Source organism: Limulus polyphemus, unplaced genomic scaffold, assembly GCF_000517525.1.
Source record: "Limulus polyphemus unplaced genomic scaffold, Limulus_polyphemus-2.1.2 Scaffold827, whole genome shotgun sequence".
Lineage (NCBI taxonomy): Eukaryota > Metazoa > Arthropoda > Merostomata > Xiphosura > Limulidae > Limulus > Limulus polyphemus.
The window spans coordinates 242,902-255,574 of NW_013666437.1; the positions used below are offsets into that span (position 1 = coordinate 242,902).

The window sequence follows — 12,673 nt, forward strand, 5'->3', positions numbered from 1 at the left end:
TCAAATGACCCATTCTTCTTCTTAAAGCTCCTTAAGTTTTTTCTTCTTTTTTGTTTTTAGTGCTTAATAGTAACTGAGCTCAAAATGTAGTGGGATCACGTACATACATACAGTCAACTTGTGGTGGTGGTGAAGAGTACTGAAGGTGTATTACTAATGAGAGCCTCAGATAATCTAAATTAGTATTTTTATTAAAGGTTATTGTACATAATGAATTAGTAACTATATCCAATGCTCAATGCATTTGGAAAACAACCTTAAACTTTACAACTATTCTTCAAATTACTAAAAACCCTGTCTTCAACACAGTATTTCAATTCATGATGCAAGATGGTTCAATCTTAAGACCAAACTTTATATCTAGTTTAGGGTGAAATATCCCGATTTAGCGACATCCACATTCTTCCACTGCCATATTTTCATATTGACGTAGGACAACGTTGTTATGGTCGTCTATGTAAAGAAGTGTTACGGGCTTCAATGTGATAGGTACACAGCAAGCTGGCTCGACGTCAGGACTAAATGTGTGGAGTAGGCTTCGAATAAGGGCGTGATTGGTTCCGTTTAAATGCTCGCTGATTGGAAAAGGGCATTGTCCCTCACATTGATTAGCCAAGAAACCTTTCGGAGAAATAACCCAGTTATCCCAGCCAATATCATGCATATCGACATAAAGAGGCTTTCTTGAGCAGTGCTCAGCCTCCAATTTCATGTTTTGTTTGGTTACAAAAGACTGTTTCCTAGCGGTTTTAAGAACTTGTCGTTTCTGACGGAAGATGGCGCTGGATTCCGAGCATAAGAGAGAGCTCGTATAACATAAAACAGCAAAGACTCCAACTTTTGACACATCGGGAACACGTAGGATAGTGGGTGACATGTTTCCCTGTTGAGAAAATAGTTCAAGAGATACTGAATATTTCTGATCAGAGTTGAAACTATCCACTTCTAGTAGTTGTGTGCAGTCGACCGATATTTCGCACATTGACCACGATCGGCTGAGTTGCTTCCTCCCAAAAAAGGATTTCTCAGAAACGGCACCACCATTTGAAACTCCACCCCTTTGAGACATCCAGTAGAGGTCAAGAGTGAGCGGTTGTTGACAGTAAGTGTCCGGAAAAATGACTCTAATTTCAGCCTTGTAAAAGATGTCTTCCTGATTAGTAGGTGGAATAACGAAGTGAAATACGGCTTCAGTTTTCTCAACACCTAAAGAATAAAAATTCAATAAAATGAAACGCATTTCGGACCAGTGTCTCTCAAACTAAAGCTTTGTTCTTAAACTGCAGTACACAGATTTAGCCATTTTTTCGTAAGATGTGTTCTGTACATTTTGTTGTATTTGTGTTTTAGTGCTATTGACAGACTTTACCATGTGGAATGGTTACTTTTCTCTTACACTGTGGGCTTCTTCTTTAACAACATTTCAAAGGAGGGCACCACACACTTAATACATTTCGTGTAGTTAGCTTTAGCTGGGATCTACACTAAAGTTGAACTAAGTGTTCAATTTTGTATTATAATCCTGTTTTATCTTCATGTTTTCTCATATCATTAAATAACGTGATTCAAATCACAGCACCATATTTAAAATTTAAAGGTATGTTATTAAACATAATTTTATTAGTTGTCTGTTTGAGTTTTTTACTTTTTTGTTTCTACTATTTATGAGTTTTAGTGTATTCATAGGGAGAATTGGATATTCTATATTTAAATGATTCTGAATATGCAAATCTGCAAGTTCTCATAACACCACTGTCGATACAATATCGGGGTGGAACGGAATGTATTAGAACTACATTCTGACAATGTTTGGTATTTCGCAGATAGTGTGATGCTGCCTAAAATAGTTGTGAAGGTTATGTAACAGCTCTATTCGACGTAAAATATTCATACACTCATATCATAAAGACGTGATGTGAATCAGGGATTTAGAATTTCAAAGACGGGGATATCCCTTGTATTTAATGACATTGTAAAACAAAGGAACAACTTGGAGCACCAGAACCATACAGATAGAGGCCTGCAATGTGTCGCACTCCCGCCCCAGTAAGCAAAGTGTGGTGTTATATAACAGGTGAGAATCCACGAACACTAAGGTCAATGGCTGAAGCTGTCCACGTGTCCCAGGCACAGCACACGACATAATAAAGAATGATTTCTATCTCGAAAAGGGACACAAGTCACAAGTACACATGTTGCTTCCATGAGATATCGTTCAACCGTTACATATCTCAAGCAAAAAGAGAATGAATAGTGTGTTCATGCTATTCCATACAATACATTCCGGCCAAGTTGCCTATGGACTTCTGTGCGATCGCCCTCCTACACTAGGTAGATTATGGAAAGCATCAGGAAGGAGAGGTTTGGTTTTGGACAGTCTTACAACATAGCATTTTGCAGCGGAAACGACCCTGCAGTACTATTGGCAAGATGCACGGTCGTCAGATAGAGTATGATCGAACATGGCGACACGAAATGTAACGACGTGGTGAGACTCCATAATCATTTTATATAACGTACTCAATCTTTGTAGCTTTACGTTAAATGCTTAGGATTACAAGTAATCAGGCTTGAATTTCACTTAATCTAAACTTAGCATGTAAATTGTTAACTTTAGTCATATTAATCTTTTCTTGTCAGTCTTTGCATTTTTATACAGATTATGCTTTAAATTATGATGCATAAATCTTCTATGCACAATTTGCTTTCGAGTTTATGTGTTAATATATAATGAGAATTCATTCAAAGACATAATTCTTTCCCTCCTAAATAAAGAACAATTGTTTCTTTGAGCTAGAACAATTCGTATTTCTAAGAATTCTCTGTCTGTGTTCTAAACCTCATTTGTCTGGCATCACGAACTTTGTAACAATCACTGTTTAAAGGCTATCCGGTTTCAGGTTATAGAAAGAGATTGAAGTGGAACTTCTCTTGAATGAGTTTCTTTTTTGTACTGAAATCTGAAGTTTAAGCAGACCAAGTAATGAAATAATGTCTTTGTATTTCATTTTTAGACTACTAGGTATCGAGTTATTGTCAACAGCTGTAACTGGATTCTTTCTACTTATTCTGACATAATATATGGGCGCTTTTTCGTATTTATGTAACATATTAATTCCCATCTTGAGAAATTGTGTTCGAGAAAAGCCCGAAATTTCAAATTGACATATAATTAGAATTCGTTCAAAAAACCAGAATCTGATCACACCTAGGGGTTAGAATGTCAGTATTGTGAACCAGAGGGTTCGTGTCACGCATCCCGTTGTTACAAAACCGTATTCCGTACATTGGGGGCAAAAATACGTTACAAGAGTGACAGTCAAAACCCATTATTTGACCAAACGAGGTTAATTTAAGAGTTGGTGGTAGGTGCTGTTGACTAGTTGCCTACCCTTTAGTCGATTAGGGACGTGTATGTGCAGATGATTTTTGTGGCTTTGCGATGAAAATTTTGAACAAACATGTTACCGACATGTAAATACGATAAATAAATGATTAACGCATGAGGTGAAGCTACTGTATGGATATCACTGTACGATAGACACTGTGGAGTTTCATTTATAGTACAAATTGTAAGAGCATCACTGTGTGAGAGACACTGTGGGATTTCATTATATAGCACAGGTTGTGGAAACACCACTATGACAGACACTGTGAGGTTTCAATATATAGTACACGTTGTGGAAACACGACTGTATGATAGACACTGTGAGGTTTCACTATATAGTACACGTTGTGGAAACACGACTGTATGATAGACACTGTGAGGTTTCACTATATAGTACACGTTGTGGAAACACCACTCTACGATAGACACTGTGGGATTTCAATATATAGTACAGGTTGTGGGAACACGATTGTATGATAAACACCGTGGGGTTTCAATATATAGTACACGTTGTGGAAACACGACTGTATGATAGATACTGTGAGGTTTCACTATATAGTACACGTTGTGGAAGCACCACTCTATGATAAACACCGTGGGGTTTGAATATATAGTACAGATAGTGGGAGCACTACTATAAGGTTGACATTGCGAGGTTTCATTATATAGCACACGTTGTGGAAACACCACTCTATGATAAACACCGTGGGGTTTGAATATATAGTACAGATAGTGGGAGCACTACTATAAGGTTGACATTGCGGGGTTTCATTATATAGTACAGGTTGTGGAAGCACCACTGTATGATAAACACTGTGTGGTTTTATTATATAGTACAGATTGTCTGAGCACTACTATATGATAGACATTGTGAGGTTTGAATGTGTAGTACAGATTGCGGTAGCACCACTGTATGATAGACACTGTGGAGTTTCGTTATATAGTACAGGTTGCGGGAACACGACTGTATGATAGACACTGTGGGGCTTCATTATATAGTACAGGCTGTGGAAGCATTACTGTATGATAGACACTGTGAGGTTTCACTATATAGTACACGTTGTGGAAGCACCACTCTATGATAAACATTATGGGGTTTCATTATAGAGTACAGATTGTGGGAGCACTACTGTATGGTTGACACTGTGGGGTTTTATTGTATAGTACAGATTGTGGTAGCACTACTATATGATAGACATTGTGGGGTTTGAATATGTAGTACAGACTGTGGTAGCACTACTATATGATAGACATTGTGGGGTTTGAATATGTAGTACAGACTGTGGTAGCACTACTATATGATAGACATTGTGGGGTTTGAATATGTAGTACAGACTGTGGTAGCACTACTATATGATAGACATTGTGGGGTTTGAATATGTAATACAGATTGTGGTAGCACTACTATATGATAGACACTGTGGAGTTTCATTATATAGTACAGGTTGTGGAAGCACCAGTGAATGATAGACACTATGGAGTTTCATTATATAATACAGGTTGTGGGAGCACTACTGTATGATAGACACTGTGGGGTTTCATTATATAGTACAGATTGTGGGGGAACTACTGTATGATAGACACTGTGAGGTTTCATTATATAGCATATGCTTTGGGGGTAGTACTATGGGGGCTGGATGAAATACACTGCAACAGCACCATGTTGTATGATAAACGTATAAACGTTGTTTGGGGGTGTCAGAGGAAGACGTGGAGTTCCTATATTATAATTCAAGTTATAAATCCCTGATCCACACAATCGGCATCCAGAAACAGAGTGAAATGTGGCTCGTATTGCTAGCAGTAGTTACGTAACTTTCTGGTAATTAAACTTTAACAGAGGTAGGCAAAATATGATAAGGAACCATAGCTATAAAATTTTCACTTTATTAGAGGTGTTGCAGAGGTAGGTGTGGGCCACTGTATAGTAAACGTTGTGTGGGCATGCCTGTATGATATACACTGGGGAAACCACTGTATAATAAACCCTGTAGAGATCTCGGTGTATAAGATACCCCCGATAGGGGTTATATGACAGTATTGTAAACACTATATAAGAGTGTCACTGTACGATGCAAGCCACTGTTTAAAACACACTGTGACGACACGACGGTGTGCTTCACGATGTGTGTGTGCGTAACTGGGAGAAAGGGGGGAGGGGTGATACGAAACACGCTCTAGGCTGATGTTGTTTTAGCGCAAAACTACCCAACGGGCTATTTGCGCTCTGGAGCGCGCGGAATCGGACCTCTGATTTTAGTGCGATAATCCCATACACTTAGGGCATACCAACCACGGGAGGACAATACTGTGGGAAAAGCATTATATAATGTATGTTATGGGGACGCAATGACTTAGGGTGTATTTTTTCTTACCTGTCTGCAATTAAATTACACAATCCATACTTGTTAAATATTAAAGTCAGAACATAGCTTCCAATGAAATACCGTAAAACAATTTATTTTTCAGAATTTTTGATTGTTTTCTTTTTTCGTGCTCTTTATTTATAAATAAAATCTACAAAATACTACTGAGAACTAAGTAGTAAGTGAAGCAGAAACCTTTTTATTCTGTGTCAATTAAAGCCGTTTACTTACATAGCATAGAAGGGGAAAATCGTTGGTCGGATTTCTAAAACTGTATTTTCTCAATTTTCATTTCACTTCGAAAAATCTTATAGGAAATATTTCTTCACAATGTTTCCTACAAATATATATATATGATTTATGACCTTGAGTTGTTCGTCGTGGTTCAAGAACTCTCGTACAGCTCCATCTATTGATAATATGATTAACTGTTAGTGTTTGTGTTCTTTATTGTTTGTGCTGAATCTAAACAGACTGTTAACATTCGCTGAATAGATTTCAACGAAACTCTCCAAGAACCACCAAACCACCAGCAGAAAAGATGCAAATCGACAGAGACGCAAAATATTTACTTATTCCTCCTGGTTAAACAATTTTCTGGTAATCTATCTACGTTACTAGACTTAACTCACGAAGGTGACTTCTGTAAAGTGATCTGTGGTCTAGTTAACTCACCCAAGAACCCTATACCGGGGGTTTAGATCATTATTTTGAGCAGTTTCTGTTTTTGTCCTTTAACAGTTTTAAAAAACCTGCCAAATTCTATAAAGTGATCTGAGGGCTAGTAAGCCAGTAAAGAATCCTCCCTTGGAGATGTAGATAGTTATTTCGAACAGTTTCTGTTTTTGTCATGTAATAGCTCCAAAAAACAGTCAAGGTATGAGGATGAATCTATCAAATAGTTTGGTTTGTTTTGAATTTTGCGCAAAACTACACGAGGTTATCTGCGCTAGCCGTCACTAATTTAGCAGTGACAGACTAGAGGGAATTTAGCTAGTCAACACCACTGACCACCAACTCTAGTCTTTCACCAACGAATAGTGGGATTGACTATCACATTTTAAGGCTCCACGGCTGATAGGGCGAACATGTTCGGTGACCGAGATTCGAATCCGCGACCTTCAGATTGCGAATCGAGCGTCTTAACCACCAAGCCATATAATTCATATAATAATAAAAACAAAGAAGAAAGTGACTAAAATGGATATATTTGAGGCAGATTTTGGGGCATGAAGTTCTTATTAGTATATTTCATTTTAATTGTATATCATATTGATTTTATATTTAAAAATAGTCACATTTTTATATTTTTATGAAAATTTTGATCACTAGCTGAAAAAATGTAAATTTACAAAAACGAAGAACTAAATGTTTTTTGGTTAGTTCAAAGCTCTTTAGTGCATTTATGTGTAGTGACCTGTGAAGACCCTTGGGTAAAATTATTTTTGGTCGCCTAAACCTACTAATATTACATAATTAAAATCATACCCTAAATCATATCTTAAATTTAGTAAAACCATATTGTTTCGTAGTGTAAGATTATATCGTGGGCGTGTGTGTGTGTGTATGAGGAATTAGTTGTTGACTCTTTCTCAAAGGTTGCCGCGTTGCAAATGTGAATCAGCCGAGCCTCTGGCCCCCAAAAGTTTTAATTTAATGTACTTGATAAGAGGACCTGTACGAGTTGGGACCGAGAATCGTCAAATGGGCGCCTGGGCACAAAAGTATTAATGTTTAACTGACACGTAGATTTTTCACGAGTTAGGACTGAGCTGGTTGAAGCAGGCCCCTGGGGAAACTGCTCCTCCACCAATACGTATGCCACCGTTTGTAGGACTGAACTGGTTGAGGCGGGCCCCTGGGGAAGCTTCTCTACCAGTATGTATGCCTCTGTTTGTGTGAAAAATGATAAAGTAATATACTTTAGAGTATTGCAAATACAAAGGAAATTAATACTATAACAGTTGAAATATACTGGGCAAAAATGAAAAAAAAAATGATATTTTAAAATTATTTCCACTGTTTCCAAGAAAATACCTTGCATCAACTGAAACATGACTGGCATCCTAACTTACGCGTAATTATATAAATATCAAAAGAGGCTATAAAAGGTTCAATTACATTACCTTTACACGTGAATCAGTGTAAGAAACTTTTTTTTTTCTAGAAATAAAGTAAAAACTTTTCAAAAATCTAATCTCCTTAAAGTATTTTGCTTGCAACGAATAAAAATATTTTTATCGTGTGAATAATGGATGCAAATTATTTCTTATTGCACAAAGGCTTTACTTTCGTTATTTCTATCAAACTCGTTTAGTTAAGTGCCAAACATGGCGGATAAAAATGGGTCCAACAATTATTATTCAGAAAATAAGCAACATTTCAGGAAACCGTTTTATGTTAAGAGTGTTTTAGACAAAATGATTTTTTCACGAAGTTTGAAGTTTTATGGGATGTGCCTTCCTGAATTATAAATGTTGACGACGTTTCTTTCTTCTACTCTCCAGGTAGATGCATTCTATAGACAATTTAAACCTATTAACCATTTATGTTTTTAAACAAAATATTAGTTTAGTGATTAATAATTTAAAGCCACGTTCTTATACGAAGTGGGCCTAGGTATTTAGGGCCCTTGACTCGCAACCTGATGGTCGCGGGTTTGAATCCCCGTCCCACCAAAGATGCTCACCCTTTCAACTGTGGGTGCGTTATAATGTGACGTTCAATCCCCCTATTCGTTGGTAAATCTTTCACTAATAAATTTGGGACGGTTAACGCAGACAGCTCTCGTGTAGCTTTGCGAGAAATTCAAACCAAACTTATACGAAGGGTCTAAAATAGCTGAAACTGACCCTCCTTGGTCCAAAACATGGACCGAATCCCAATGAAGATCATGTACTGTAGGGTCTAAAATGAAGGGGTTCGCCTAAGTATATAGGTTTTCTGGCGTATCCCCTGAATAGAAAAGGCAAGATCAGGCTCTTACCAGTAGCAGGTACGTGTAGCGCAGATAGCCCTCGTGTAGTTTTACGCGAAATTCAAAACAAACCAAACTTATACGAAACGTCTAAAATGAAGGGGGTTCGCTTAAGTATATAGGTTTTCTGGTGTATCCCCTGAATGAAAATAAAGCAACATCAGACTCTTACCAGTAGCAGGTACGGTTCTAACGACGGTCTTGTTGCAATCAGACACCAACATGTCCTCATACAGCTTGTACACAAAGTCAGGTATGGATATGTTCTTGCGAATCTGTCGATCCTGATCACTTATAACCTTCATCTGCTCCTCAGAAATCAGATTTCCCCCTTGGACCGCTGGCAAGTTGAATGAAACGAAGATTAGGTACAACACGAGAAGATTTAGTGTGAAGAAAGATATTCCTCGAGAAGAAAACACACAAATCAAAGGTAAAATGAAAAACATGTCTATTGTTCTCTCTGCGAATTTAAGATGGACAATGTTTGGATTCGTTTGCGTGTGCGGTATTATATATTGGATACAGGTTACGTGTTATATCCTCTAAATATTGGAATACTAATTGTAATGACGTCATGCAAGTGAATTTTCAGCGATTCTCGATTCCTGGTTTGGTCAGTGAGGATATTGGTAATACCGCTGTCAGAATCAACGGAAATCTTTTAGCTCAAAAGCCTTCAGATCGTATTTCCTTCTATCCAGACCTCAAGGTTGCCTTCAGCACATTTCGCTCCAACATTAACTGCTAATCATGTTTAGTTTTTATGTTTAAAATTGTAAATGCCGAGAAAAAACAAAAAACCTGGTTTCACTTTATTCATTTCAATCAAAGAAATATACCAGTTATTTTGTTCGCTGAAGCGCAAAGGTTGCAAAAAAAAGAACGATCAATATACATCACGATTGATTAGAGATACAGTGATGTTCTCAAGGTATGATTAATATCTTAACTAATAAAAGTTTTGTATTTGAGGTATCTTATGCATGCTGAAGTCCCAAATGCAGGTATCAAACTGCAGCGGTGAAATTCCCTGACAAACAACATGAATAAATGGCGACTAATATAATGTATTCTGTATACAGGTTCAATTTATTAAATACTATTATAGAATACATGGTAAGCATAAATACGACGTTATCAATATGCCTGTAAACGTGTTAATAAGTGTAAAATGAAAGACAAAACTTTCACAGGTTGTGTGAAAATGAAATGTAGCTAAAGATTTTCATATATATGGTACTAATTTTAGCACATTTGCTGGGATCTGCATTGTCTACCATTCACTCTTCTATATCGTCAGACCTTTTCATTGTTACGTTAATATGTTGTTATTAAATGAATCTTTCAATAACGTAAATGAAGACTTCAATAAAAGCGCTAAATCTGGTGTATGTCATATCTAAATTGCCCCCCTGGTAGCTCAGCGGTAAGGCCGAGGGCTTATAACGCTAAAAATAGGGCTTCGATGCCCTCGGTGGGCAGGGCAGAGCAAAGATAGCCCATTGTGTAGTTTTGTGCTGCTCAACAACAAACAAACAAACAAAAATAAGTTTAATTAGTCTTCACAATTTACCCTCCGTGCTAAGCCTAACTTTAATATAAAACTGCTTGTTAGGTCTGGCAGTAATTTGAACCCTTAATTACTGAGATTTCGGGCTTTGAACTTTTTATTAACCTTCTATATATCCACAACCTAAACCATATGTCTTTCTTTCACATTAAGAGATGCGTTATAACTATATATGTATATAATGAACAGGGTTTCAAACATTTTACAGAGTTAACTACGTTTCTGAACTCTACACATTGTTATGAAATTGCAATGACTATTACAATGTTTCAAATTAATTTGTTCTACAAAAAAGTATTTGTATTTTTCTTTTATATTTATTGAAAAGCTTCTAAGGCTATCTGCCGCCGTCCCTAATTTTGAACTTCTGATTAATGGAAAAACAACCAGTCAACAGCACTCTATCATCCATCATTCAGATTAAGAGGTTGATTGTCACTCTTATAACACATCCACAGCTTAAAGTACGGAGAATATCTTGTGTTATCACACGGAATATAACCTGACTCACCAGCTCTAGAATATAGAACTCTAATACAGGGCCAACCCGCGCCCGCTACAGAAAATATAAAATAATAACATAATTCGAGTCACTATTAACCACAATTTTATTTTTTATTAACAAATGTAGATATTGGGAAGACACAAATAACTGTCACTCGACCATGACTAATCACTAAAAGATTTTGTTTATGTTGGTTTAAAGTTAAACACGAAGCTGCACAATGGGCTATCTGTGCTCTGCCCACCACGGGTATGGAAACCCGGTTTTTAGCGTTGTAAGTTCGCAAACATACCGCTGTGCCGCTGGAGAGTGTCACGTACTAATGAGAAGGGAGAAAAACTACATAATAACCTTTAAACTGTGGTGGACAAACTTCTCTTTATTTGTTATTTCGGCTCCGAAGCTAGAACAATAGAGTCTTTAAATATTCAAGCCTCTTTTGTGTTGTTTTGTTTTATTAGTGACATATACAAAAAACTTAGAATTAGCCCCACAGATTTTGGATCAAAGTATCGAACGTGGATTTCGAATAAGAAAATAATGTTTTTATATCATTCACACCTGTGACTGTTACACGTCTACTTCCGAACGGTACTGACCCCCCCGTTACTAAACTATTTGTTTAAACTGCCGTTTCTGTGTGATCTTCAGTTTCAAGAGAAATCGTTTGGAAGTTAAACTCCATAAACTTTTTGTAGTTTGAAAGGAATAATACTTTCTAACTAAACTGTACATTACACATCCTAACATTTAAAAGAGATAATTTGTTTTAATGATGCATTTAAAACAAAACAAAACAACAACATAGAAGGAAACAAAAGAAAACACTCAGCGTGTAGGTTCTAGTAAAGTACTCTAAAACGACATGACACAGATGTTCTTAGTCACCACAATATTCTGTGTTTACTGTTAAAGATTATTATAAGCATTTATTAGAATTTTTTCAATCGAGCAATGCAGATTGTATTGGTCATCTTACTAATTTTGTTTACATAGTTTTAACCCACATGCTTTTGGTGTAAATTTGGTATTACAATTATATTTTTACTTCAGTTTAACTCTGCGATCAGCAATCAATCAAAGTGAAAACGTAGCTGATTAATAATGAAATACGTATGATCTGATTTCCATATTTGGAATCGTAGCGTTTGAAAGAGCTAATTTGATCTAACTAAATTTCATGACTGGTATCGTACTGTTCGAAAGGTATAATTTGTTCTAACTAAAGTCCATAACTGGTATTGTAATGTTTAAAAGTGATAATTTGATCTAACTAAACTCCATATAAGTCAATGGGCAAATCGTAACGCTTGGAATGAATAATTTGTCCTAACTGAACTCTTCTACCTGTTATCGTAACGTTTGAAAAGGATAATTTGTCCTAAACTCTAAATCTGATATCGTAGTTTGAAAGGGATAATTTGTCCTAAACTCTAAATCTGATATCGTAGTTTGAAAGGGATAATTTGTCCTAAACTCCAAATCTGATATTACGATACCAGTCATGAAATTTAGATAAAACAAATCATCCTTTTCAAACGTTACGTTCTTAGATATTGAGTTTAGTTTAAAAAATTATCACTTTCAAACATTACGATACCAATTATGGAGTTTAGTTTAAAAAATTATCACTTTCAAACATTATGATACCAATTATGGAGTTTAGTTAGAACAAATTATCTCTTTCATACGTTATTATCTACATATCACGTTCAGTTAGAACTAATTATCTCTTTCATACGTTACTATCTACATATCACGTTCAGTTAGAACTAATTATCTCTTTCATACGTTACTATCTACATATCACGTTCAGTTAGAACAAATTATCTCTTTCATACGTTACTATCTACGTATCACGTTC

The 12,673-nt window shown here is 36.3% G+C and overlaps 1 protein-coding gene across 1 annotated transcript; it reads right to left on the reverse strand.

Annotated features, from left to right (window-relative positions):
• Positions 1-385: 385 nt before the first annotated feature.
• Positions 386-1,240, reverse strand: LOC106460740 (univin-like). Its single transcript, XM_013920475.1, has one exon. It carries the CDS (start codon positions 1,238-1,240, stop codon positions 386-388), a length of 855 nt encoding a protein of 284 aa, XP_013775929.1.
• Between the last annotated feature and the right edge of the window lie 11,433 nt (positions 1,241-12,673).